At 36.2% G+C, this 26,967-nt stretch overlaps 7 protein-coding genes across 9 annotated transcripts; 2 read left to right on the forward strand and 5 right to left on the reverse strand.

The window, feature by feature from the left end:
• Positions 1 to 7,620: 7,620 nt before the first annotated feature.
• LOC117792794 (short-chain dehydrogenase/reductase family 16C member 6) lies at positions 7,621 to 11,477 on the reverse strand. The gene is made up of 7 exons (XM_034633067.1): positions 11,009 to 11,477; positions 9,136 to 9,291; positions 8,900 to 9,076; positions 8,764 to 8,836; positions 8,521 to 8,698; positions 7,909 to 8,034; positions 7,621 to 7,847 (listed from the first exon to the last, which is right to left on the reverse strand). The coding sequence occupies exons 1-7, from the start codon at positions 11,270 to 11,272 to the stop codon at positions 7,760 to 7,762; spliced, it is 1,062 nt and encodes a 353-aa protein (XP_034488958.1). The 5' UTR covers positions 11,273 to 11,477; the 3' UTR covers positions 7,621 to 7,759.
• A 1,834-nt stretch (positions 11,478 to 13,311) lies between these two features.
• LOC117792789 (cellular tumor antigen p53) lies at positions 13,312 to 17,013 on the reverse strand. The gene is made up of 8 exons (XM_034633060.1): positions 16,854 to 17,013; positions 16,640 to 16,735; positions 16,335 to 16,371; positions 16,245 to 16,271; positions 14,406 to 14,715; positions 14,089 to 14,335; positions 13,618 to 14,033; positions 13,312 to 13,562 (listed from the first exon to the last, which is right to left on the reverse strand). The coding sequence occupies exons 1-8, from the start codon at positions 16,889 to 16,891 to the stop codon at positions 13,540 to 13,542; spliced, it is 1,194 nt and encodes a 397-aa protein (XP_034488951.1). The 5' UTR covers positions 16,892 to 17,013; the 3' UTR covers positions 13,312 to 13,539.
• Positions 14,981 to 16,262, forward strand: LOC117792788 (putative gustatory receptor 94a). The gene has a single exon (XM_034633059.1). It carries the CDS (start codon positions 14,987 to 14,989, stop codon positions 16,217 to 16,219), a length of 1,233 nt encoding a protein of 410 aa, XP_034488950.1. The 5' UTR covers positions 14,981 to 14,986; the 3' UTR covers positions 16,220 to 16,262.
• A 446-nt stretch (positions 17,014 to 17,459) lies between the features above and the next one.
• On the reverse strand, positions 17,460 to 21,628 carry LOC117792790 (cystinosin homolog). 2 transcript variants are annotated; one of them, XM_034633062.1, is made up of 10 exons: positions 21,533 to 21,628; positions 19,314 to 19,394; positions 19,150 to 19,249; positions 18,908 to 19,090; positions 18,475 to 18,835; positions 18,290 to 18,417; positions 18,151 to 18,231; positions 18,014 to 18,093; positions 17,843 to 17,945; positions 17,460 to 17,681 (listed from the first exon to the last, which is right to left on the reverse strand). In XM_034633062.1, the coding sequence occupies exons 2-10, from the start codon at positions 19,363 to 19,365 to the stop codon at positions 17,594 to 17,596; spliced, it is 1,176 nt and encodes a 391-aa protein (XP_034488953.1). In that variant the 5' UTR covers positions 19,366 to 19,394; positions 21,533 to 21,628; the 3' UTR covers positions 17,460 to 17,593. The 2 variants fall into 2 exon arrangements, with proteins under 2 accessions (XP_034488953.1, XP_034488954.1); XM_034633063.1 differs by lacking the exon at positions 21,533 to 21,628 and adding an exon at positions 20,282 to 20,298.
• Positions 21,629 to 22,205: 577 nt separating this feature from the next.
• On the reverse strand, positions 22,206 to 24,726 carry LOC117792786 (scaffold protein salvador). 2 transcript variants are annotated; one of them, XR_004618198.1, is made up of 4 exons: positions 23,727 to 24,726; positions 22,723 to 23,649; positions 22,535 to 22,653; positions 22,206 to 22,498 (listed from the first exon to the last, which is right to left on the reverse strand). XR_004618198.1 is itself a non-coding variant. In XM_034633056.1 (3 exons), the coding sequence occupies exons 1-3, from the start codon at positions 24,497 to 24,499 to the stop codon at positions 22,599 to 22,601; spliced, it is 1,755 nt and encodes a 584-aa protein (XP_034488947.1). In that variant the 5' UTR covers positions 24,500 to 24,726; the 3' UTR covers positions 22,206 to 22,598. The 2 variants fall into 2 exon arrangements, 1 of the variants encoding a protein (XP_034488947.1); XM_034633056.1 differs by having other exon boundaries at positions 22,206 to 22,653.
• Positions 24,727 to 24,933: 207 nt separating this feature from the next.
• LOC117792804 (TBC1 domain family member 7) lies at positions 24,934 to 26,391 on the forward strand. Its single transcript, XM_034633079.1, has 4 exons — positions 24,934 to 25,534; positions 25,602 to 25,833; positions 25,892 to 25,990; positions 26,055 to 26,391. Exons 1-3 carry the CDS (start codon positions 24,963 to 24,965, stop codon positions 25,973 to 25,975), a joined length of 888 nt encoding a protein of 295 aa, XP_034488970.1. The 5' UTR covers positions 24,934 to 24,962; the 3' UTR covers positions 25,976 to 25,990; positions 26,055 to 26,391.
• LOC117792811 (28S ribosomal protein S24, mitochondrial) lies at positions 25,990 to 26,754 on the reverse strand. The gene is made up of 3 exons (XM_034633088.1): positions 26,642 to 26,754; positions 26,389 to 26,590; positions 25,990 to 26,328 (listed from the first exon to the last, which is right to left on the reverse strand). Exons 1-3 carry the CDS (start codon positions 26,657 to 26,659, stop codon positions 26,039 to 26,041), a joined length of 510 nt encoding a protein of 169 aa, XP_034488979.1. The 5' UTR covers positions 26,660 to 26,754; the 3' UTR covers positions 25,990 to 26,038.
• Between the last annotated feature and the right edge of the window lie 213 nt (positions 26,755 to 26,967).

Below are 26,967 nucleotides of genomic sequence, written 5' to 3' on the forward strand. Positions count from 1 at the left end.
AAGTTATAGTATGAAAAAGTTGTTTGTTTTTTTAAAATTCTTATCCAAACCGATAGAATATGAATTTAAGTTGGTTTTTTGCATCCTGACCAAATTTGGTTCCAATCGGTCCACTATATCATAAAGTGGACATCATCATATCATATCATATCATTCGACCGATCGGTCGAAAATCAACTTTTAGTAAAGCAGAGGGCGAAGCCCCTTGTTAATTTTAGCTTAATTGTGCATTTCCGTGACACGACTTGCACCCATCACTGTGCTAAAGAAAAAGTCAATCGATTCCTGAAGAAGTGCCACAAAGTGCTTAAGGTAAAAGATTAGAACTGGTTAAACCTGGGCGCCAAAGTTTTCCACTTTTCCTCAGTTTCCCACGCAATACGAAACAAAGCGGAGCCGCAGCAGATGTCGCATCTGACAAGGAATGTGCATAAAGTGAAAAGTGTTGAGTTTTGAGTGTTGAGCAACCGCGCTTAGAAACGTTAATGTTAATTACTTTTTTCATATTTTATATAAGTATCTCGAGCACTCAAAAACCAAATGATGTAAAAAACGAAAAAGGAAAAACGGTCTAAAAAAAATGGGTAAGGGCGAGGCAATTTCTCAGCGGGGCTGTCAACACCAATTTTGAAGTGCGAGTGCAGGTCACGGGGAAGCTGCTACAAAGTCACAAAGGACCTAATAACACAGCGAAATGGATGTCCTGTTTGACGCTACTTTCTCAACTAGCACAGCTATGGACTACGAGTTCATCCATGTGTTTTAGTTTTAGTTTGAGTTTGGAAAGAAAAGCTATACAACTCGTAAAAGAAAGTCGAAAGGAAATAAATTAGCTGGGCGTAAAACAACATTCTGTAGATATACAGTAGAAGATGGAGAGAAAGGAACAACAACAACAACTACTTAGCAACCTGATACAGAGGCGCGGACAGACCGACAGACAGACAGGACAAACGGCAGCCACAAAGAATATGCTACTGCAGCGCACTTGCATCAGCAAGGAGTCCACAGCGGAATGCAAATGTGTTTGTTTAGGTATAAGGATAACATTTTCTCACGCAGCATCAGCAGCAGAGGCAACAACAGCAGCTCTGCCACTTGAGCTGACAGTTGCATGTCATAATTTAACAGTTTGAAATGTGTGGCTTGTTGCAAGGATAAACGCAACATACAAACACACACACACAGCTCTGGCAGCTCCTGTTCAGTCTGCTCGTATTTGTTTAGCCGAGGTTTTGATCCTTCGTTTCTTTTTTATAGACATACCGATCCCCAGCTTTGACTTCGACAAAAATGCGTTAAACATTTTTATTGACATATTTATGCACGGTTCAAGCAACCAAATGAGAATTTTGGGTATCGCATGGATCGGTAGCAACAGACCCAAAACGATACACCACCGATATTAATGACACTCATGTGTGCATCTTCTATTGCTCCAACATTTGGGTATACAATAAACATATATCAATCCTTTCAAAAACTAAAATTTACGATAAGTCAAGTGCTTGACAATCAACTTGACTACTAATAAAGATTTGGGGAGCAACGCTATGCCACATAAAAAAAACTCTAGGACTATGATGATTACACCTGTCGCGCATTCGATAGAATCCACTTACAAACTTACATATGTATTCAGATAAATTTTTCAAGTATGACATAATTATTTTTTCTTTTGTTATTTATTAATCCTGAAAATTGTATTGCGAAGCAAAATAATTAGTTAATTAATACATACAGATTTTCAAACACATTTCTAAATATGTATGTGTGTGTAAAAAATCCATGAATTCAGATATCTTGGAGCTCTTTATAAGGTAGTCTCTATGAAAGTATTCTCACTTGCTTAATTGTAGCTTTCAAGCTCGTGAGGTGATATAATACAAACACTGTTTCTAAATATGAAATAATATGCTTTAATAAACTAGTATGGAAGTCTGCAGTCAATCATACTCCACTGTGAGAGACCCTGTACTTATTGAGTAAAAAATAAATGCTATCAATTACTTATAACAATTAAAAATGTTTAGTGTTATTTTTAAAATAGGAATATATTTCCTTATAAGGTCGCATATGGCTCCTTCTGCTTGTTACTTTTAAGTACAGGGTCTAAAAAGACTTAACAGGCACTAGTTGATGTGGGACAACTTGCTCGTCCCACTGTGCTATGCATAGTACATGGAAGTGAACAAAGCTCATGACGTTTATGGAGCAGGCAGGATCTGAGCAGCAAAAGCAAACACTTTAAGGATACCGTGCTAAGGCGTAGCTAACGCTATTATAAGCACACAAACAACAAAAACAGCGACAACACTTACAAATTACCGACATAAGTACACACATACAGACGTACATATATATAAATGTGTATTCAGGAAAGTGCACAATTAAAAGCGAAATGATAAATACGAATAAATAAAGAACACTGAAAAGGCAGTCGAGACATTAACTTGGCTTACTCCTACTTGGGTGCGTCCAGACAATAGCAGACGTCTAGAGGGCATTAAATAATTTCACATGCACATAAAAGAAATTTCTCCAAGAAACAGTAATAGTTCTCGAATTGAACTACCTTTTAAAAATAAATGGTTCCAAATATTAATGTAAGGCATGTATGTAATAGTTGAATCAAATATTTGTTTGCAATTAATTAATCTTTGGCGACTTAAATATATCCTTTAATTAAATTTCTCTAGATAAGATGAGGAGAGTTACCATGTAGCCAAATCTAGTCTCATCAAACGTGTTTCCTCTGCTATTTAGGGTTGTCCGACTTTTCACAGTTTACATACCCTTTTGTAAACATTTTTACAGGATACAGGATTTATACAAAATGACAAGAGTGTGAACTGTGTACTCTGACTGGGCGTCTCAAAACTAGTTAACAGCTTTTATTTACAGACTGGCACACTATGAAAACAACCATTATATATCCCAAAGGCTGCACTGACACTTATAAACAGAGATTCAAACTAATGTTTATATATGAAAGGTCTGTGGGAAAAATCGAAGAGCTAGGAACTTTAAAAATTTAAAGAAATATTTAAAAGTGAAACCAATTATAGTATATGAGAGTTTGTCCTAGATACTATTGAGTTAAATAAAAAGAACAATGAAGACATTACTAAAGTGTATCCATTAATTTCAAATTTAAAATATGTTTATTGCCGATTATGATGATACGTGTGCACTGGCATCTACCATATCGGATACACAATTTATGACCTTTTGAGGAATCACAGAATAAATCTCAACAGCATTCAAACCAAAAAAAGTTTTAAGCAAATTCATAAACTTTACAAGCATTTACGAGCATGACAACAGCAACCACAGCAACAGGACTAACAACAGATGGACAACAATGAAGCCCCAACAAAACAGTTAAGTGAATGCAGACAAACCAGATTAGTCCGAAAGCCATTGAGAATGTACAAAATTACAAAAAGAAATGTAAAAGACCAAGTGTCGAAACATAAGCAACAGGTTTTGACGAACCCAAACAATGAGTAATTTCATCTCTCCTTCTTGATATTCATCGCTCGATGTATCCTTTAAAGTTTAAACGCACCCTAATATTCGCTTTCGGATTTATGCATGCGTGAATGTAGAGTATGTGCGACAGGAGCGTGTCGTAGACATGCATTTTCTTGTCCATTTCAATGCATTATTAATGGCCCAGACAATGCGTAGGGACAGACAAACCATTCGCACACATATGCAAATGACAAAACCATTGACAGAGTCTTTGGCCATTGTTAGATTCTGTCAATACAAGGTTGTCGTTTAAGCAGCAAATTGTAGAATTACATTTGATAACAATTTACACCCGACCCATAATAAATCCTATGAAACCCCTCAAGTGTCACCAATTCATTTTGTTTTTTATTTATACTTTACTCTTTTTTTTATCATTCCCAATTTCACCTTGCAATGCCTAATAGACGGAACGGAGCGAAGTTTACAAGCAACCGCAGTATGGGGCCAAAATTGATTTTTACTCCGGTTGCATTGCCGCCACGCCGCCTTCCTATATATAGAGTGCATTTTTTAGAGTTCATAAAACTCATACTCATGCTCACATTCATCGGTGACAGCATAAAAATGCATAAATATTCTATTTTCAGTTGACAGTTTGACAAGTCCATATGAATATTGCAAGTGAAACGAGAATTTTATAATGGATAAGCTCATACATGCTGATGAAATAAACGAGCTGACCATATTTGCATAATTGCATACCATTTTAAAAGACTTTTTGCGCTTCAAAATTGCCATAAGAATTTTTAAAATATTTTATTTTTTGTCCAGATCAATTAGTTGAAATCATAAAAATAAACTACACTTTGTATATGTTAGAAATGCATTTCTAGTAAATATCTATTTTAAATAACCAATTTGAAATTGAAATTGATTTAAATTGATGAAAACTAAATCACGTTGAAATGCCTAATAGGTACAGTAGAAACTCGGTAAGTCGGTCCAGCAATCAAGTTATTTGTAGAAAAGAGTATTCTGAAGAAAATTGCTAGACTGGTTTGATTAATAAATTCACATTAATACAAAAATACATAATGCATTTATAAAACTAATTTTTTGTGGATTTCAGAAAAATATTTATTAATTGGTGAAAAAAAAACTCAAATTAATTACTTCTTATTTTTAATAATTATAAAAATTGATAAGGAAGTATTTTATGAATCATCTAAATATTAACTAAATAATAATATAATATTCAAGTAAGCACAGATGTTTTACTGTAGACAATTTAAATATTAATTATTTCAAAAAATATGTATTTTAAGCAATTAATTTTTTAAAATTTCCAATATGTTTAAGAACTGGTTACTTTATTTATAAAAACCAAATGAATATAATTTGCACTAAGTGAAATATTTCAAGATAATTTTTTCTTTAAAATCTGAGTTCGAGTGAGGTGTAGCATTGATCATAGAGGAAATATATTACTTATATATTGTTATTCTTGTTAGAAATAATTTAATTTGACTCTTATTAATAAACATAAACAAGTGTGCAATGCAGACCCTCGACCGATTTTAAGTGGTATGAGTAATACCTATGTTATGTTTATACGACATTTGTGATGACGACTTCGATTTAGATACTATTCTGAGCGCATCGCAGCTTAACAGCGCCAAGTGGCGGGAGGAGTGGACCACATGGAGCGTCGAGCAGACGACGCGATGCAGCGTGGAATGGAATGAGGAGAGGCATGCCGCATCCAAGTTGCATGTGCATGAGCTGCAGTAGAAGCTGGTACTGCAGCTAGATCTGAAGCTGAAGATGGGGGAGAAGACAATCAAATGGAAAACAATAAACAAAATTCCAAAGGAGTGCAAATCAAACACAATGTTTGGATACACATAGATGCCATAAGAAATCGATGTTATGAGTCGACAACTCTGCGGGGGCAAGAAGAGCACATGATGAGCCCATAGACCATAAAACTCTCGACAGGCCCCCGATTTCGGTCCATGTTGGCTGTTGTAATTGTAACCCTAGCACATAAGTAATTAGTGCGCTTTATTTATGGAACGATGCAGTTGCGCATGCGCAGCTCAAGCAGCGATTGGTCGGGTTGAGGGGCGGGGTAGGGGTGTAGTCTTCTTTTTATTATTTTTATGTGTGCACATGTGTGTGTAAGAGTGTGTACATCTTCAGGTGCTGGGGGTCTTTGTGTGCAGCAGCAAATGTCATAATTGTAATTAGAATTTACCATATTTCAGAGACGCGACAATGACGGCAGCCTCTTAGTCTTTGGGGAATACATATCTGACAGCAGGTTGTATTTGTTGGCGCTGCCTCAATGCCTCACAGTTTTGTATATTTCCACAAGCGAGAAATACCCATTATCGAAAAGAGGTATATTAGTTAATGCCCAGTATGGGAAAACTCTTAAATAAGCAGACACAACTGTCGATCGATTTGATTGTTATAATAAAATATTACAAAGTATTTATTTACTAAACTACTTAAATTTTTAGTTATATCAGAATAGACACATATTTTTACCTTAGTTTTACCTATATTTGACGCTACGCATTAAAAGAATAATTAGCTATTTCACTGTATCTCTGAAAATAATTAATTTCAAGCAAAAAAAAAATGTAATATAGGATGCTAAGTATTTGTATGGGATCTTATAAGCGTATAGAGCTGCATATATGTATATCATATCAACTGACAAGTAATTTCTATTTACATATAAGGGTATCTCATAGTCTTATAGAGTCTTACCCATACGTAACGTTGCATACATTTGTCTATAAACACATTTAAAGTTATGACGCAAAACATTCTCCAAATAATTGTAAGTGGTATCTCTTAGTCGTTTCTCCATATTTTCATCTTATTCTGATCGTCTTGTTTGTTTATGCACATGTCGCTGGTTCTGTTATTATGGTTCACTTGTATAGACTTATTGCATTTGAAATTTCAACGTACACTTAATCACATCGAGCCTTCACTTGAGCCTGCACTGTGCGCCATATGGGGTCCTTTGTTTAGCATATGTGGGTTGTCCCCCGCCCCCCTTTCCCCTCCTCATTTATAAAAACAAAAAAAGCGGTACTCTTAACCTGTTACAACTACTGTGCTACTTGCCTTTGACCGAGCCACTTGTTTAATGCTATTTAAATACCATGATAAATAAGCATATGTTGGGCAGCATTTAATTAAAAATTATTTATGTTTTAATTTGTTTCAATCACTTTCGTCAGCAAAACTTCCAATGCCACTGGCAGCATCGCGTATAATGTGCATTTCATGATAAGTGCACATACATGAGTATATATATGTATGTATGTATGTAATATGTATATCTGTATGTCCTCACAGCGGCTGTTGACGGTCAATTATCCTGTTAATTTTTTATTAATCTGCGTTGCACTTATGGCTCAACATTAATTTACGTAAAAATAAAAACCGACATATAAATAACTTTCAGCGCTCTCATTGCCTTTAAGCCTAATTATAAGTTATGAATATCGCATCGAATATTTAAGCGACGACATGACCAACTCGAGGCGGCTGTAATCATTTTGGACGGCAATCATTAACACAACTGCGGCTTATAATTCAGATAATACTTTATGACCTGTCGGGTATTGCAACTTTCTGCAAGTGTGTGTAAAGGGCAGATAAATACATCGTTGTGCTTTTCAAAAATGTATATTTTTCATCAGTAATAACTGTCCGTTCGCAAAAAGTATGCTATGAAAATTAAAATTACTTGCAATTATATACTCGTATATTTATATTTTTGTCTGTGTCTTGTCTCTCCTCCTACTTTCTTTCTGGCTCTCTTTAAGTTTTTTTCTGTGTGTTTCTGTATTTACCTTTTAAATGAATATGGCAGCCTGTCTCTAAAATCTCTCCCAGTATTTTGTTCAGAATCTTCCGAATTCTTTTTTAAACTTCTTTCTTAATAGATCTGTTAGAATCCCTACTAACAAACTTTTTATTAATATTTTTGATTGCCGAATTTTCAATTCCTCTCAATTTGATTTCCGTGATGATTTTAATGTTTTTCCGATTTAAATGTAATCAAGAACAGAAGCTTAAAATCAATTTCAATTTTATTCGTTTTACACACTCAACTTGTTTTTTGTTTCGTATCGTTTTATTAATTCGATCATCAATTTATATAAATAAATAATGAGCTTAACATCTAACGTCTATCCTATAATAATTAAATTGGAAACACCAAGCTTAATTGAACTCCCAATCCAATATACCTTTACTTCCAATAAAACAGGTGAGCGCTACGTACATCGAAGTGATAGAAACGCAAAAGCATATAATCCTGCCATTTCGTAGGCAATAGTCTAGAAAATAGGTTGAGAAATTATATAGAAATAACAATTAGTTAAATTCATTTTATATTACTTGAGCAGCCAAACACTGAGTGCAAATATTTTTGGTACATATATCATACGCTCGTTTAGCAAAACACCCTTGACAATTTTTTCGGCGACATACGGTGTGGGAAGACCCGGATAGCTTTGGGATATGCTACGAAAGAAAATATAGAAAATGCTTGATTATATCCAAAATAATAAATGAACTTTTGCTAAATAGAGAAGGAAAAACTGACCAGTTGTTTATTCACAGAAATCAGTGAAGCGCGTTGCGAATTTAAATTTCATTCAAAAGCTTGAGCGCATTTAAAATCAAATGTAAATTTTGTTAGTTTTGTATAATTTTGTTAAACAATGAAATCAAGCATTCTGAATAACAATTAAATTCATTTCCGCAACTTGCAAGCGAATTTAGAATTTTAAAAAGATTTAACTTATATTAAACGAGTCTACTGACTTCAGATCAGATCAAACATTTCCAAATGAAACTTTTGTTAATCAAAATAAAAACATAACATTACGGTAGTGGTATAATATTATAGAAATAATAGAAGAAAACAAATTTCTTAATTTAATTTTCAAGTAATTACAAAGATTTGATGATATATTGATTGATATATTTTCTCTTATCAACACTTACCCAGCATCGCTGAGCAGCGGCAAGTCTCCGCTAGTTCTCATCAAATAAGCATTGGCAACTGTGGTACGCACATAATCGCAATCTGAGAGACGCAGCTCAGCACGAAGTGAATCCATGAATCCCATAATGCCGTACTTAGTGGCAGTATAAATACCTGCACCGGGCAGCGGTACCAGTCCTATAAATATGAAATAAAATCTATATTAAAAACACGTACCAAATCAAATCAAAATCAAAACTTACCAGCCAATGCATTAACAGCCACCAAGTGACCTGATTTACGTGTGATCATCTTTGGCAAAAACTCCTTTGTGGTCTGCAATCAAAGAAATCAAGGCATTTCATTTAAAGAATATCATACTGAAGATGTGTTTCATACCATAATATAGGACCCGAGATTGAGTTGCAGAATGGTGTCGATCTCATCGCTTTTCAGATGCGGTGTCGATGTCATTGGCATCAGAGAGGCATTGTTGACAAGAATTTCGACGGGTCCTAATTCCTTTTCCACTTTCACGGCCATTAGCTGCAGTTCACGTGGAGAGGACACATCGTTCTGTGGCATACGGTATGTCAAAGTTAATTGATTGTCATTAGCTGAACATTATTGCCTACCTTATAAGCCTTGGCGGTGCAACGCGGTATCTTGGATAGCAATTCTACAGTCTCGTAGCATCCCTTCGAGTTGACATCCACAACGGCCACTTTGCAGCCACGCCTTGCCAGTTCCAAGCAAATTTCCCGACCCAAACCGCTACCACCGCCGGTCACCTGTGAAATACGCACTAATTTAGTATGTATGTACATTGTACACGCATACATACTAACAGATGTACATAAATGCCCCACAAACATATGTACTAATTACCGTGGTACAAATTAATTGGCTTTATTTGCAAACAATGAACAACTTACTGCCATAAATATAAGCGCACATACAAATACCTACATATATTACATGATTTACATTTGCTGCCTATGGAGAATTTAGTTAAAGATTCGTTCATCTTATATATACATGCATACACATATGTACATATGTTCATCTGTATTTACGCATTAGTTCCCATTTACCACAATTGAGTGACTTTTGACCGTAATTAAAATGACGTGACCTCTGTGTGCGATGCTACAAACTGAGCGAACAAAACAATACAAAATCCATGTGCACATTCGTAGTCGCATTCTTCTATTTTGTATTGTTGTAAACATGTATGTAGTATTATTGTTGAAAAATTCAGTTATGTCGCAAAATTAATAAGAATATTTAATAAGTATTCTATGATGTCAGATTTAAGATATAAATATAAGCGGTTCTATTGCAGCAGTTCTTAGAATTTGTAATCAAAGATATGGGATCTGACTTTGTAGCATTACAAAATGCCAATTCTCAAATAAATTAACAAGATTATGTAATCAGTATGCAATGATGTCATACGGTTAATATCCATGTATTTAATAGATACACGTGAATCTCTGTCTTAATCTTTATCCTTATCTTATGTTCTGTTATTATTAAATTCAATTATATGGAAAAAAAAAATAAAATAAACAAATAATGTAATCAAGCTTGTGCTACCTTACTACGAAGCATATAGCAATGTATCTAACAGATACATAAGTATCTTTATCTTTATTATTTTATCAACGTTGTTTACATTGGACGGAGACGCAACGAAGCTGTGCAAACGTCATCCGTACTGTTTGGCAAAGAAAACAAAAGTGAAGTTTCTCAGATCTATATCAAAAAGTAAAACCTGTTTTTTTACAGAGCGCATTTGTATTCGCTTACGACTGCAAATATGCGAGTGTGAGTATCTGTGTGAACGATCTGACAGAGTATAGAACAAGCTGCGCTTTAATGACGCATATATGTATCCATATTTGTGTGTATACATTTAAAAAAAAAAATAACTGGCACACCTACAGCATGCAAATGGAATTTAAATTAAAATTTGACAACATTAATACATATTGAAACACATTTTTAGTTAGTCACAAGCGCCCACATACTATGTCATATTTGGGCAGCACTCTTGACCTGGTCATGACCATTAATTAAGTTTCCCATAAAAATATATGTACGCAAGCGCCGATAAAGTATCAATTGTCAAGTTACTTGTATATGTTTGAGATACATTTTGTTATTGGAACCCATAGTAAGGCAGATTTCAAGCGCAGAATAAACAGAAATGTTTTTATGTAAATATGTATATAAACATTTGATTGTTTATAGGGAAGCATAGCAAAGCATAAATATTTGTTTTATTAACAAAATGCTGGATAGGCAACGTTCTCGAGCCGCACCCATTCCATGTCGGAGATGTCACAAGGGGAATGGGATGGGCGGAGGGGACTTAAAAAGTAAACTGCGTGACGTTACGATAATGGTCGCTTGGCTTTTTATGTAAATATATGTAGGTATATACATTTGTCTCAATTTATCGACAATTCGGTGTATTAAGCCCTTGAGCTCATCCTGTCTTACCAGCGCCACCTTGCCGGTCACATCCTTTTCCTTGAGGCCGAGAGAGAAGAGATAATCCAATAGATGTTTCAGAAACACTGCAAACAATACGAACGGCAATAGCAACAGGAAGACAATGACTTTCAAGTTGAATATGGCGCGTGTCGTCTCATCGTTGTGTTGCACCAATGCAGCAGTGGGCGTGGCAGCTGGGGCAATACTGGTTGTTGACGGGGCCGTCGATACGGTCCGTGTGATTGTTGTTGTTGTTGCCGTTTCAACCATTTTCACAAAGTTGCATTAAGCTACCAGATGTGACGACAGCCAGCAAATATTTCGTCTTATTATTTATTATTTGTTATGTTGTTGTTTAGTTTACTTTTGTTTTTGCTAAATGCCGTATCAGCCAACTTAAAACGAATACCGCACGTGTGTTAACCAACCGATATCAAGCAATACTGAAACAGCGCGCACAGCTTACAGTTCAACTCTTCTCCCACTCTTTCTCAACAACGTAGACAAGCTGCAGATCTCACTTCCTCTCTCTGTCAGTCTTCCTCTCTATTTCTCTCTCACTGCTATGGCATTGTCGCCGAATTGTCTTGTTTTCTGCCAAGCTACTGCAATTGTTGTTGTTCTCTCTTTATCTCTTTCGCTCAATGCTCCCAATGCCAATAGCTTAGGTGTCTCGACTCTCGAGTGGAATCGAATACCTGACATTGGCACTCTGTGTGTTGTGTTTTGTGTGTGTGTGGGAAGTTTTCACCTGATGTCTTGACTTGACTTGTTTTTATGAGTATTGGACATACATTAATACTCGTACATACCTTTTATACCTCTCCCATAGCTCTATATATGTACGGAAAGCCGCCTTAATTAACTAAGCTATTAAAAATCACGAAAGTAAGTGACCCTTTGCCTATATGGTAACCCATACTGCCTACCTTATAAGGCAACTTTAAGGCCTGAGTATCTTTAAGATCATTATAGTTATATGTATTTTAAAAGCTCAGAATTTTCATTTTTATGTGTTAGTTTATTGTAAAGTAGATAGGGCTAGTAAGTTTCGAAGATATCCTGTTTCGAGCTCGATTTATATAACTCAAGTGTAAGCTAAAATTCACATTTTTTAAGTAAATTCATTTTTAAATATTCAAATTGCATATCATAATTTTGGCAACATATCTATAAAATTGAAAAGAAAATTAGATTATATTGAAAAATAACAAGTCTTAAAACAAACCTTGAGCTGGAGATTGCATTGAAAGTTTTTTAATTGCATTTTGTTGCACCATTTGGTTTTTATTATGCTCATTCGACCACGAGAAAGTGAGCATTTGAATTGCAAATAATGTAATATGCATATTTGGCTAAAACCATTTAGAAAAATTTATAAGTATTTCATTTTTAAATTATGCTAAGCATAGCAAAAAAAATAAGCTAAGCTGGCAGCACTAATATACACTGCAATGACAAATTATTATGCATAACAAATTTGGTAACTCATACTCTTACTTTATTAAATGTTTGCGGTCACATTTTAGCTCTTTGGTAGTTCTCTATGTTTGAGCTTTATTTAAATAAAAGAAAGACTGAGAAGTAAAATAAAAGTCAAAAGTGCATGTGCATGTATTTCAATTTTCTTAAAGGTAATAAATACACCAGATATAAATAGCCTGGAAAAATTTCTTAACACATAAGCTCAGAAATACCTGGTTATTTTTGGTTACTTTCAAAAACTTTTAAGAGAACTGCTTAACTTTGAGCGTATATTGAGAGCTCTTCATAATTTCACTCCACTCAATCGCTATACCAAACCAGTAAGTAAATACGCTTCAAGAGACCTCAACAAGCCGTATCCAAACTGGGAAAGAGAAAGCCGTTAAAGTTGAAATACCGTCTGTCTGGAGACGCCTTATTTGGCACTGCCCTATGTCAATGTACAAGCATGCGAGTATGCATGTATATATACAAGTATGTTTGTAAATATATACATAATATTATATTATGCATGTGGCAGAAGAACGCCTACCATTACAACATCTGCTTACTGATCTTTGCCATCTCGCACATGTGCGTTCAGATTGAGATGGAAATATGTGCAATTTGCTTGACTTTTTTAGCATAGACCTGGAACAAAACATGAAAATCCAAGTATAAATATGCATATGAAAATCCGACGTATCAGTTTTGACATCTTCGCAGCGTAGAACTGCAAGTTCAACTCGTCGATTACTGCCTCGGAGCATTGACCGTGCTACAACTGTCTGTAAATTCAGAGGAAAATGCTAAGTGTTAATACCGTGTATAAGTCTAGGTTTAAATACCGTTTTACTGTTAAACTATATGTACATGGTACATATTATCAATTTATTAGAAAATTTACTTTAATTCTTATTATGTAAAACTTAATTATAAAGGCAGCCCAGTTATGAAACAATATTAATGTGAAATTCAACATATTGTGTTAACTTTAGATACTTTGATTGTACATTTTGGCAGGTATTCATTTTTCTTCTTATAGATTAGGTAGAATTCATCTGTAATCCAAGTTATGACAACTTAACTGCGCATTCTGAAATTAGAAACATATTTATAATTGGAAAAAAAAGTTGTGAAATATTATTTACTTTTTAAATTTAGCAAATGGTTGGCATGTTGACGCAGTTTTAAATTTTGTGGACTTCGTAGCATAGCGACAGCCGTCTTTTCAATCATTCCTTCGATGCCCTCCAAGAGCTGGTCCTTCTTGGAGCACTTAACAACAAGACGATAATTGCCGTCTACAGTACGCGAAACGTCCCAATCTGTAGGGAGAGGGTGAATATCGGAGCTATCATTGCTCTCATTCTCCTCTTTGACTTCACGAGGCAGTGTGCGACGACGTGTCTTTCTGCCACGTTCCTCGTCGACATCTTCATCCTCCGATGCACCAGACAATAACTTGCGTTTATTGCTCTCGATGTTTCGTTCATCTTGATTGCGATCGCGCTTTGGGCATGTGCAAATCTTAAGATACAACACCTGCTGACCCAGTATATCACCACTGCAAAGAAAATACCGTTTGTTTGCATTATCTTTTAAAGAAATATATAACGTACTTCATGTTTTCCAAACAAAAGACCAAACAAGTCTCTTTGCGACCAAAGCAGGAGTTCTGGCAGGCGAAACTAAAGGCAAGTGTTTGTCTAATGAATCCACCGCCTTGATGGCTAGAACGGCTCATATTTAATGGTACAAGCACAGAGTATCTCTCCGTAATACTCTTTCCCTGGGAATTACCACAATAAGTGGTGTTAGGATTCTCACAACGCAGCAGACTTTCTCGCATACTAAGATTGTCCTTAACTGTAAGAGGAACGTGAATTAATGAATACATTTACACAGATAATTTACAGATAGTTAAATATTGACTTACTGGCATCTGTACTTAAATGATTTTGACAGCGCAGCACGGGACCACTGACATCCTTAACGAAACAAAGAAACGCTCTTAGGTTCAACGGCTGAAAGGGCATTTTAATCCTAAACTTGACGTCGATGTTGAAGGTCCTATTCATGCGAATGTAGAGCTTATTCAAAGGAACTGAGAACATCCAATGTGACTTGGGCGGCTCTTCCAGCACCATGCCAAAACAATAATCACCATTATTATGATTTTCCAGCTTTGGTAATGAGTTAATGTTTGTCTTAATGTCTTGCAGCATCATTTCACGCAGTACGGATTGCTAAATTGATGAAAGATGGTAGAATATAAAAACTATTTAGAATTTAATTGAAAAACTAAAGTGGCTGGAAATAATATATGTATAAAACTCAGCTGAGTTACAACTGTTCTGCATTTTTCCACCCTATTAATTACCTATTCTCGTAGAGAGCGATGGTATTAGTTAGTATTGAAATGTCAGATTGGAATCATTTGATAAGAAAAACAATTAAACAGCAATTAATTGTGTGGTATTGAATACGTAGCCAGTCTGTAAACGACCATCTTAGGCAATGGTCCTTTTTGGGATTCGGTTCTCGCGTAAACCCATACGGGGCACAGCCAAATTAGTTCATGTCCTGCTCGTTACACTCATATTTATGTTAACATTGTTTGGACTCTTTGCGAATCGATTTACGCTGCGTGGTCGCAGCCGTTTCATCTTCTCCAAAAAATATTTGGCATATGCTCTGCTGGTGACAACGATTTTTACTAGCATCTATGTACGACAAATGTATCTGGACTACATGACGGATCAACTAAATCTGCGAGACGCTGTCAAGCTATACAGCTATATGAACATTACGGTGGCAATCATTAATTTCATTACCCAAATGTTAATGAGCACGACTGTAGCTCGGATGATGAGTAATGTGCCACTCTTTGAGACGTTGAATTCTATTCACATTGACAGTCGCACTATAATGACCTCCGTGTTAATGGCATTGATAAAAGTTCTTGGGTTTCCAATTGTCTTGGAGGTGGCTCTAATTTTGCAGCAAAAACGAAATGAACCGCATCTTAACTGGACCTGGACTCTATACAATCTGTTTCCAATGGTAATTTCCAACTTTTTAAACAACTGTTATTTTGGCGCCATGATCATTGCGAAAAACATTTTGGAGGCCTTAAATGCAAAGTTAAAATTGCAAGTGCAGCAGGTGAACCTCATGCAGCACGAGGACAACAAGAAAGAGTACTCCAAATACTATCGCACTCAACGCTTCTGCACATTGGCCGATGAACTGGACGATCTGTCAGCGAAATACAAATTGATATGCTCCCAGAGTACAGATTACATGGGTCTTATGTCGCTGTCGATTGTTCTTTCGCTGATCTGCCATTTACTCGGCATTACTGTGGGATTTTATAATCAGTATTACGCCATAGCAGAGTATGTTATTGGTAAAAAGTCCTACGATGCCTTCGGTGCTTTCATCAATTTAATATTCTTGATTATATCAATTCTGGAACTAGCTCTTCTCACGTATTTGAGCAACGATGTGCTGGTTGAGACCCGATTAACAGGTATCATCTTACAGGATATGAATGTGCATGAGGCCGATTGGCGTTATCAGCAGAGTGTTCACACATTTACACTACAAGTTGTCGTTATTAAGTACAGGATAAAGCCAATGGGACTATTTGAAATCGACATTTCGCTGATAAACAGTATGCTTTCCGCAATTGCCAGTTTTTCGCTCATTCTTGTTCAATCGGATTTATCGCAGCGCTTTAAACAATAGTAGGATTCCTTGATATGCGTCTTACCTGACTAAACTGCATTAAATTGCCCGACTGCAATATACATAATAAAAACTCAATAATTAAACGATTAAATATGTTATCATTTTTACTTACATTAAGACCTTGTAGAAATGCCATCGGCTCATTGGGCCTGAAATCAAATGGGTAAATATCGTAGATATGGGCATTTACATGTGTGAAAAATAACATACAGTTAGTCAAGTTATTGTTTTTACAAAATAAACCATTCCCTTATTACTTGAAAAAAAAAACAAAAGTTTATTAATGTTGCATATCATTATTTCCACTCGTTTCAACTATTTAAAAAACTGAAGGAAATTATGTTAAATTTGGCACAACAATTACTTGACTAACTGTAGATTAGGCCGCACACCTGTTTGCACAACAACAAAACTTACATTTCCTCCGTGTTTGGCTCGGTGTTTGCATTTTCCAAATTTACTGAGCCGGACGCTTCGAAAATGTCCTGTTCCTCCGCATTATCAATGCTTAATCTAACAATACAAAAAAAAAAATATAAACAAAGCCGGATATCTTGTGTTTAAGCACGCACATGCATGTGTAACATATGTAAATACATTTATATCCATTAGCAAGCACGTGAGATAATACCTTTCTTTCTTCCAAGACATTGATTCGGCAATGTACATACTTTGCAACTCTATTAAATAATTAGTATACCAATATTATAATTCTTTATGTGCAAAATTACGTTTCAAAACTCAAATTACCAAACAAGCAACTTCTTCTTGCTTAAGACAGTCACAGTGATACGAAACAGTCGTGAGTCTATCGGACACAGCTGCTATCTTTGGGTATCGCAATTTTATTGAATAGAAAGGTTGCCAGACGTTCAAATTATAATTTGTGCCACCGTTTATGGCACATTAGGGATTTTTCAAACAGGGAAATTTTACGACTAACCGTTAAGATTTAAATATTTGAATATGCATAGCATTTCCAAAGAGAGGTCAACCGGTTCCATTTAAGAGTGATTATAATGATTATTTCACAATCCTGGAAATGCTCATGTCACAAAATTAAAGTAGTTATTTAGCTTAGAGTCTACGCCGAGCAGTTTAAATGGAAAAACCCCGCCATAAAAAAATCCCAGACATAAGCTTTGTACATCTTGGCACATGGGTTTTCACAACAGTTATTTCGAAACATAATTTTGGGTAAATTTAAATTTATTCAGATTAAGTTTTATTAATAAATATTACATTCATATATATCTACGGCACTTAAAACAATGTTGTAGGGTATCAAATAAATTCAAAGTACAATCGTATTTATTATAAATAAGCTTTAAATACTAATCGTTATACAAATAAAAAGCAATATAAATAAGTCTAAAATTTCTCAATCGATGCGCTCTGAGTTTCGTCTTGGATCCTTGTATCAGTCGTTAGATCTGAACTAGAAGATTCATTCGAGCGTCTGTGAAAATCAAAAACAATATTGACTCATCAAAATTAAAATAACAGCAAATGAATAAAAAACATCTGATAACTATTCAAATTGTCAGGTAAAAATTAAGTTGATGATTGAAAGTGCAGGTATTAAATGAAAAATTATAACATATTTGTATTTTATAGTACCTATAAAAGACATAATGCTGGAGCATAAAGAATATGTCGAATAGCACAGAGAATAATCCAAGTCCAAATTTTGTCGGATCACCAAATATTGAAGCCCAATCGTCTACAAATAATTTTAAAATACACACAAAATAAAAATAAATGTTTTCCGTTTTTAATAAAAGTGGTTACCATAGTTATGAGCGCTCAATATCATTTGTAGCATACTTAAAGTACCACCAGTGAAATCCAATAATATATTACCAATACTCCTACAAAATAGATGAATATTATAGTCTAACTAAATAGTTAATTCACGGTATACGTACCACCCCACAGTACTTTTCCTGCGAAAGTTCATTAAGGCCTGAGGTATATATTTAATAATTGTTATCGTCAGCTTCACATAGCTAATAGGATTATTAATATTAAAATATATACCAAGTTAATATTATAAGTTATAATTACCTGCAATAGTATAAGAAATCCAGCCAATGTATCACTGCCCCGCCGGCCAAACCAGCTGAGATAATCACAACAAGTGCAAATATTGCCAATAAGCCGAAGGCTATTTTGGAAACACGTTGCATTCCGTGCTACAAAGAAGATAAGATATATCATTTGAAAAGATATTATAATAAATTGAGACTTACCTCATACATAAAACACTGTGCGATGGTAATACATGTTGCAAACATGGCGTGCAATGAGAATACGACATCGTTCAGCATGACAGGATTTACGCCGCGAGGATTTCGTTCCGCGTACTCATCCTGCAACTCGTGGAAGAAGTACAGTCCGATGTTAAACATGCTGTACAGCGTGAATCCCACAATGTTGAGGGTGAGGAAATCAAAGTTTAATCCCTCAACCGATTTTCTGCGATAGTTTGTCCAAATTTGGGGATAAAATGAAACCGACCACGCAACAAAGTAAATCCAGCCAACTACAATGGAGGTGTAAATAATAGCCTCTGATTTAGCCACAACAACACGCACAAAGATATCATTCGTACTGGGAACAAGAGGAATCATTAAATAATTACTCAAAATTGGGATTCTCTCTTTTTATTTTTTTTTTGCTTACATCCAACTTTCACTGGGATCGCTGCTTGCAGTGATCTCGACATGACCCGCCCGACGACCAATTACAGTGATGGTTTGATTAAATGAACTGCCCGCCTGGTAGACAAATGAATCGGGATACAGATTCAAATGATCCTCATGTTGTTTTATCAACTTCACATTAATGTTGTCATCCAGATTGTGCCTGTAAGTAATTGTACCTAGTCGATAAGTGGCATAAAATAAGATTTAATTTTTACTAACCTCGTATAAATCTCAAAAGTTTTATTAGCATTCACCAATACTGTCAGATCATGAGTATTTACAGTAAAACCTCGATCATCTTGTGCATCCCCAAAACCAACTGTTTCACAAATTATAATTTTTCCATTATAAACATTTCTTTAATTGAATTATTCAATACTTACTCATTGCGACAACGGCAACTGCTTGAACAAAATACCTCAAGACCTTTGCCATTATTTATAATTATTTCGTTTTGGCAACACCTGTAAATAAGAGAACTTTAAATATTTTATTATTACAGCTGTGTTCTTTAAAAAAAAAACAATTAATAAAACGCAGACAGATCTAATCAAGTATGATAGTATCCTGTAAAGAGCACACAACACATTCCATGACTCGCCATTTCATTACTCAGCTGTAAAAAAATTTCCCGCTTAGATTTGAAAAGTTACATGCAACTCGTTTGATAACTCAATTTTAAAGAAAACTTGTTGCTGCTGTCAGTTGGGGAATCCCAGAACAATTTGATATCTCGACCAGTTACAATCTCTTAAACCAGTTCGAGAGTACTTTGATCTTCAAATGCGGAATTGGCCAATTTAAGTGGGTTTGTTTGGTAGTGATTCATTTCGTGCAATTGATTTGTGTTTACAGCAGCAATCAATGAAAATACATTGCAAAATTTACTGCAATTAAAGGAAGTTTGTGATATTTCAATATACAATTGAGCACATATGCAATAGAATGTATAGATATATACATATAAGTTAAGTGCAATTTCAACGAGTTAATTGAGAATACAGTATTCACTCGGGAATAAGAGCCCCACAGTGACAAAGAAATTCTTAACTACTCAAAGGTTTGCATTTTCAGAAATGTTAAAAATGTGCAAATAATTTTTAATTATTTTTTTAAAAACAAAGTTATTTCCTTAAAATTAAAATTATTTTCTTACAGTGCGATTACTGTGTATAGTACTCTAGTAAGATAGTACGCAACGAGTTCTGAACACTTGAAAAACATTTTAAACTCAAGTATTAGACATTTTGATAAAAGCGAGAGAGCTCAAATATTCAATACTTTGATGAGTTTATTTGCTCACCAATAACTAATGATCTAACAATTTGATTTCTCTTGTCAACTAGAATACCTGCGAATAATTGCTCTAGATAAAAATTCGCGTCGACCTTTTTTGTTCGAACAAATGTCCCATTCAATGTTACAATTTGCAATTAAAGCGGGCTTTTTTACACTCACAAGTCCAACTCGCAACTAACTTTAATATTTCACATACGTTTTCACATAAATACGCGTACGTATCACAGTGATATCAAAAGGCATTCAAACTCGCACTCGTAGTTACGAGTACATAAAGTTATATTGGGGCTGTTCTACAAGTCGGCCCGCCTTGACTATGAGTTGTCGCTTGTCGCGGGTCAATAAATAATAACAAGCTTTTTGGACTGTTAATTCAGGTACTCATTTATAGCGTAACGAATGACTTGGCAAAAATTAAAGAACAGTCTGAACTAAAAAAGAAATATAAAATTAGGTATACTACATCCTGAGAATGGGCTTATCACTGGGCTGATAATGCTAATCGAGTATTTTCAAATGTCATAAATTCGGAATTTCAGACGCCGACAAATGCGATTCTAATGAACAAAAAAATCATAAAATCACTGCATGGGTAGAATTTGTCCACAATTTGGGCAATTTTCAAAGCGCAGCAAAACAACTAAACGGGTCAATGACAAGTTGACTTAACAGTTTTACATACATGTATTTATAATAATGCATTTGTATACCCTTACAATGTCTGTATCAACACACGATCACTTAATGTAAAGTCAATAAAGCGAAGATTTAATAGGCACATAAACTTGTTAAAGAACGTGTTTGAATCATTGACATAATTGGATTTCTTCATAATAAGTGTTTGTTTTGATTCAGTTAACAAACCAGTTGAATAGCTATGATAAGAGGGTATTAGCTATTCGACAGCCCAAATACAAAAATTTTATCTTGTTATGATCCAATTTTGTATGTAAAGTTTAAGCACATATTAACAATATACATACATACATACGTATACTTATGTGACACTTGTAGACAACAAACACATTTAAAAATGTTCATAGTTTGCCAATTGTATAAATAAACGATAAATAATTCAGCGCACAAAGCCAATATTGAAGAGTCTCTTGCAGCCGGATTAGAACTTTCACTTGAAAGCCGGCAAGTTGGAAAGCACTGGGGATATCCGAACAAGCAATAAATTTCACATAACATATATCAAATTATTACGCGAACTGTTGGAACTTCCCTCAGCAAATCAAAATGTTTGCTCATTAATAAACAAAAGTATTTCTTATTACTGTAAAAGAACGTGTTAACTAACAATTAACGTAGCCAGAGCTCAATTGTTTGTTTATGTGCTTTAACGATAGTGACAACAAGGCGTCCGTCAAGATACTAAAGCGCACTGCACAGCGTCAACAGCGTTATAAATGAAGCCCACGACGCCGATGCCGCTGGCGCTGCTGCTACTTCAGTTGTTGGTGTTGATGTTGCTGCTGGTGTTGATTTCTTGCTCTATCTTGAATTGAATGTAGCTTTTGTTTTTGCACTCTGTAGTTGAGCTGAGTTAGAGAGTGTAGTTCGACTTTTAGAAATAATCAAGCGAGAAATGCCGGTATCTGACTGCCTTCAATAATGCCGGTTATGATCAAACACCCACAGATTGGTAAGCGTTAAACACTCATTTATTTCCATGACTATTGACTTTTGAGTTTTCAAATCTCATACTTTGAACTATATTTAACATAATTGGTTATTATCTGCATAAAATTAACTATTAAAAAATTAAATATCAGCAACAAACTAAACCATCAATCGATTTAAATTTTCCACCTAGATTTAAATAACTCACCTAATTTTACTGCAAGATTAGTTCCTTTCCTTGAAGATCTACCTATAGAAAACTCAATTGTTATTGTTAAATCCTGAAAAGTAATTTAATAGGCTCACACACAAATACAAAAGTCGCAATTCACAATAAATTAAAATGCAAGGAACATAATAAATAAAGTTTAACATAAATTGTTATGAATAAATTTCGCTTTCCAGGCGCAAAGTCACATTAAACCAAAGTTGAGAACGTATGCTTCATAAATAATCAAAGGCCATTCTTAAAATGTTTAGCTGAATGATATCAGAGAGTCATGTATATTCTTGATCAAGTTTTGCATAGCTTTAAGTCAAATTATATCACAGTTTACCAACTGACACCACAACAAAACATTCAAAGAATGGCTCTAAATGAATGTAAATAATAAATAAATAGGTTTCTTAAACATGAACCTATGTGTTATGCGGCGTATACGTATGGATTTTCGACTATATCCTAGCGTGTTCATGAAGTTGCTTTGTATTCCAGACACTCATTGCAGTCATCTATCTGTGAGTCATTGCTGGTTGTTGTGACCTGCTCGGCGGTTCTTTTCGAGTATTAAAGCGCGACTTTATAGGAAATAAGAAAGAAATAAAGTTAAAGAAACACTTGACAGTCCAATAAGAGAATAAACTCACCGATATCGCTCATAGAAACCGACAATTGTGCCCAGCTCTTGTTTGAAGAGACGCACCAGCATACTATCAAAGCCTTCAAGTTCGGGCAAACTAAACATGTTAAACTGCAGCAGATGATCCTTGGATGAGTCCGCCTCTGAGTAGACAGCCAACCATTTGGGTATCTCTTCGAGGAGATAGGGATTGGCTGGCACCAAAGCATTGTGGGTATGCGAAGGAGGTGCATACAATGGCGCCTCAGGCCTTATAGCCTTGGGAGGCTCTGCCGATGTCGTGTAAACGTAGTAGGATGTAAGACATGGATGCTGCCGTTGACACTGGCCAGTATACTGGTTCTCATAGTAGGTGCCATGCAGTTTAGAGACCACACGACGCCAGCCAACAGGCAGACCCTCGCGCTCCAGCGGATGATTCCAATGAGTGGTGTGTGCGTTGTGGTCAATGTAGTACTTGCGACCATGCAACGTATACTGTGTGGCCCAACCGGGCGGCAGTGGCAGCTCCTCGCTTTCATTTAGCGACTGCTGTGATGAGACCTTTTGCAATGCTCCGTTACCATTGTTATCGCCAGCAGTTGAAGTACTGGATGCAGGCGGAGTAAGTGGTGGCGCATACAAGGACTGAACTGAGGTAGAGACTCCACGCACGCTCCCAGAGCTACCATCCCGTCCACTAACACGCAGAGAACCACTCGAAGGCACTGCCAAGTGCTGATGATGATGTGGAGTCCCAGAAAGCGTTACCGATGATGCTGTTGTATTGCTGTATATGGGCGATTCGGATCGCTGTGATTGTGTTACGCGCATCGAGGAGACGCGATAGGGATTCTCATAGATTGGGTACGAATCGCTAGAGTAACTTCCAATCATATGAGCAGCCAATTGTTGCTGCTGCTGTTGATGGTGTTGTTGTTGCTCCAGAGGTGATCTAAAGGATATAAATGGCACATATTGTAGATAAATCAAATAAGAACTGAAAATGGGAGCAATGTAACTTAACATGACCTTGTCTGGGGATACCGTGGCTGGTGATCCTTTGCTGGCATTGCTGACGGCTCGAAACGTAACATCGATCCATAGGTCGAAGGATGTTGGAGCGGTTGTTGCTGGTGGAGATGCTGTTGTTGTTGCTGCTGCTGCTGTATGGCGAAATGGGGTGGCGAGGGAGGTCGCCGTGGTATTTGTAGCATGTTTGCATAAGAGGCACTTAGTAGCCCCTGATCGGCATCGTAGCTGGTGGTCGCAACATGCGGATGCGAGTGCTTTTGGGTAGAGTAGGTTCGCTGGAAGCCCCTCGTTGGTGTTTGCAACAACGGCGAAGACTGTTGACGCCGCATGCGATCGATCTGCTCAATGTTTACGTAGTTGCTACTGTTTCCTTGGCTCAGTTGATTACTGGCAGCTCGAAATTGTGTGACAGGAGATGGCTGATGTCCATGTGGATTATTGAGTGGCATCTGGCTTTGAGCTCTCCGCGCGTGGTAGTAGTCCGGCTGAGTATCATTACAGGAGTACGTGTTGCGACTAGTGCTCGAGCTGCGCGGCTTAAACTCACAACTTGGCGAGCTACTCGCGCATCTCTGTAGAGATTTCTTTTTTGCCCGCTGATGTTGATCCGAATAGGAAGTCCATACATTAATCACCGGTATCTCCGGCGGTGTATCCTTCTTCACATACTTTCCCACTACGCCCTCTTTATGTGCCTGCGATTTCTCCTTGCTCCGGCGCGAGAGCATCGTCGGTTTTCGATTGCACAGCAAAATTGTTAAATAGTTCATGCAACCTCCGCCCTTCTTTGTCCACTCAACCTTCGGTTTACTTGTAGTAATTACTTGCAAGTAATGCTTATGTTGTTGACTGAACTGCTTGTCTTTCAATACTTACTTATATGTTACTTATTAATTGTCTTTATTTTTATTTATTTTATTTATGCTTTTTCTTGGAAGACGTTGCCACATGGCAGAAAAAAGTTGTCATTTATTTAGCGTTGCCAGACCTAGAATCTTGATCTAGATCTTTGTTACAAATTTATGACATATCAAAAATTCGAACAAATTCTTACAAAAATTTTTAAAAATCCAGCTTCAAAATTAATAAATTTTAAAAAAATAGATTAAAAATTTTAAAGTTACCAATTTTTACACGGTGTCATCATTTGAGCCAGGTGGCAACGTTTGAGCATAAAATAGCTGCCGACTTGAAATAATAAAAGCAAATTGAATTTAAATATATATTTTAAAGATGACCACAGACGAACGCAACTTTAGATCAAGTTACTATGAAAAGGTTGGCTGTTTTAGCGTCGAGGAGAAGAAATCACTTAATAAACTACTACAAGATGACATACGCAATTTGACCAAATTAAAACACTTTGTATACAACTATACGGTTCCAGCACAGCAACGTAATTTGCTCTGGAGTCTCATAATGGGAATAATGCCACTCCACAAGAGCAATACTGAATACGTACGGGAGCAACGACAACAGGTGTACGAGGATTTGTTACGTGCCGTAACTGTAATGAGATGTTTGGACGTGGACTCTTCCAAGTCCAAGGATATAGTGCTCTACAAAATGTGGTTACTGGAAAACAATCGGTTGTGGCATAGCAACGTACGATCGGGAGTTCAGGCAGATGACAATCACTTTGTTGAAATCGTGCGCACACTGCTTAAAATTTTCGACGACGATGTGGAGACCTACTGGATGGCCAAGGAGTTTTACCAGTACACTCGTGAACTAAAGAAGGAATGTGCAAAGCTAAAGGAACTAACCCAAACTCTACTCAAACGCGAGGACAAGGAGCTATTTTAGTAAGTTTCCAATATCATTATCATTTTTATAATTGTAATTTCAATGAGTTATTTTATGTGGTTACAGTCGATTGGAAAACCTGGGTCTGTTTGCTGGCCACTCCAACCTGTTGGACAACTGGTACACAACATGTTTTGCCGGAGTTATTTGCGAGACTGTGCTAGTCAAAGTTTGGGACAAGGTTTGCGGAGGAGCTAAAAAGATAGTCGTTTTCCTCTTTGTGGAGCTGGTGAAAGATATCAAGTCGCTGATATTTGATCTGCATTCCCTGGATGAACTAAAGGCATTGATTGAAACTGTATAACACTTAATTCTCACACTTGAAGGTATTCTAATTACTTTCCTTTCTACTCTAGGTAAAAGACTTGGATGGTGTGATTGTCAACAAAGCCATCAAATCCTGGCATAGCAATAATAGTGAAGTCGAGTATGCACATTGAGTAACACTACCAAATGTATGTACTAGTATAAATGTATTTAATGGACAAGTAAAACAGGGTGACTTAAATATATTTAAAGACCACGTCCTTTTTGTCGGCAACCGTCTGAAGCTCCAGCGTGACGGGACATTGCATCCAATTGGACAGCATCTCTTCCGTGTAGCCAATGAGGAAGTACATCTTTCGTGGAGTAATTGCCTGACGTATGATGGCTGCAATACGGATTGTATTGTGCTGTCGCTTGATAATGATTTCGGAACAGACCAGCGCATGCCATGTACCAGTTATAAATTTGCGAAGGAACACATCCTCAATGGCCGTTTGAGATGGACGCAGGGAATCCTTTAGCGTGGCTGCACAAAGTATACGCTTATTAAATTGTACAATTCAAATAAATGACTACTGCAACTTACATGTATTCCAAGAGTTCCAGGATTTGCGATGTCCAATGAAATGCGGCGGATTCGCCATTTCATAGGTAAGGGGTCTATCCCGCTTTGTGGTTATGCGGTAACGTCCCGACTGCACGCGACAACAAACAGCGCTCGTGTGTATAGCCGATGTGTTATTCAGGCTGAGCTGTGCCTCGGCGATAGGCAACAGCTGCGGGGTCACCTAAGAGACGATTCCCATGTAAGTAACATCTTTTTAATTTGTTTTATTTACCTTTTTCAAGAAATTCATTGTTTTTCACGTTCAACTCGGCGGCTTTCAGCTGTGTGTCCAAACAGCTGTTGCTCGTGACGTAACTTGAGTCAATTAGTGATGGTAGATTTGTACGATATTAGTGACAAGGTACGCGGAAACTGTGACGTCAACACTTATAATAATTATTCACAGCTTATGTTTTTAACAATAATCTACTTTTAAAATAAAGAGATGAAATTCCATTAATGTGTAATTCAATATTTTAAACATAATAATTAAATATAGCATTTAAATGTCTTGTAGCCCCCTTTTCATGCCGCACAGTTGCAAATGGCACTAGCTAT

Source organism: Drosophila innubila (genome assembly GCF_004354385.1).
Source record: "Drosophila innubila isolate TH190305 chromosome 3R unlocalized genomic scaffold, UK_Dinn_1.0 2_E_3R, whole genome shotgun sequence".
Classification (NCBI taxonomy): domain Eukaryota; kingdom Metazoa; phylum Arthropoda; class Insecta; order Diptera; family Drosophilidae; genus Drosophila; species Drosophila innubila.

Coding starts and splice junctions, on each gene's coding strand:
- LOC117792794 (XM_034633067.1), bottom strand. CDS start 11,272: ATGGTTGAAACGGCAACAACAACAACAATCACACGGACCGTATCGACG. Junction 9,292..11,008: donor TGACCGGCAAGGTGGCGCTG/GTAAGACAGGAT, acceptor CGTATTTCACAG/GTGACCGGCGGTGGTAGCGG. Junction 8,699..8,763: donor GGCTGTTAATGCATTGGCTG/GTAAGTTTTGAT, acceptor TCATATTTATAG/GACTGGTACCGCTGCCCGGT.
- LOC117792788 (XM_034633059.1), top strand. CDS start 14,987: ATGGTCCTTTTTGGGATTCGGTTCTCGCGTAAACCCATACGGGGCACA.
- LOC117792789 (XM_034633060.1), bottom strand. CDS start 16,891: ATGTACATTGCCGAATCAATGTCTTGGAAGAAAGAAAG. Junction 16,272..16,334: donor CATTTCTACAAGGTCTTAAT/GTAAGTAAAAAT, acceptor TGTATATTGCAG/TCGGGCAATTTAATGCAGTT. Junction 14,034..14,088: donor TTTTGTTTGGAAAACATGAA/GTACGTTATATA, acceptor TTTTCTTTGCAG/TGGTGATATACTGGGTCAGC.
- LOC117792790 (XM_034633062.1), bottom strand. CDS start 19,365: ATGGCAAAGGTCTTGAGGTATTTTGTTCAAGCAGTTGCCGTTGTCGCA. Junction 18,094..18,150: donor AGGAAAAGTACTGTGGGGTG/GTACGTATACCG, acceptor TCTATTTTGTAG/GAGTATTGGTAATATATTAT. Junction 17,946..18,013: donor ATTGAGCGCTCATAACTATG/GTAACCACTTTT, acceptor AATTATTTGTAG/ACGATTGGGCTTCAATATTT.
- LOC117792786 (XM_034633056.1), bottom strand. CDS start 24,499: ATGAACTATTTAACAATTTTGCTGTGCAATCGAAAACCGACGATGCTC. Junction 23,650..23,726: donor CCACGGTATCCCCAGACAAG/GTCATGTTAAGT, acceptor TATATCCTTTAG/ATCACCTCTGGAGCAACAAC. Junction 22,654..22,722: donor GGTTTCTATGAGCGATATCG/GTGAGTTTATTC, acceptor TTTCCTATAAAG/TCGCGCTTTAATACTCGAAA.
- LOC117792804 (XM_034633079.1), top strand. CDS start 24,963: ATGACCACAGACGAACGCAACTTTAGATCAAGTTACTATGAAAAGGTT. Junction 25,535..25,601: donor GAGGACAAGGAGCTATTTTA/GTAAGTTTCCAA, acceptor ATGTGGTTACAG/TCGATTGGAAAACCTGGGTC. Junction 25,834..25,891: donor TAAAGGCATTGATTGAAACT/GTATAACACTTA, acceptor TTTCTACTCTAG/GTAAAAGACTTGGATGGTGT.
- LOC117792811 (XM_034633088.1), bottom strand. Junction 26,329..26,388: donor CTGGAACTCTTGGAATACAT/GTAAGTTGCAGT, acceptor TACTTTGTGCAG/CCACGCTAAAGGATTCCCTG.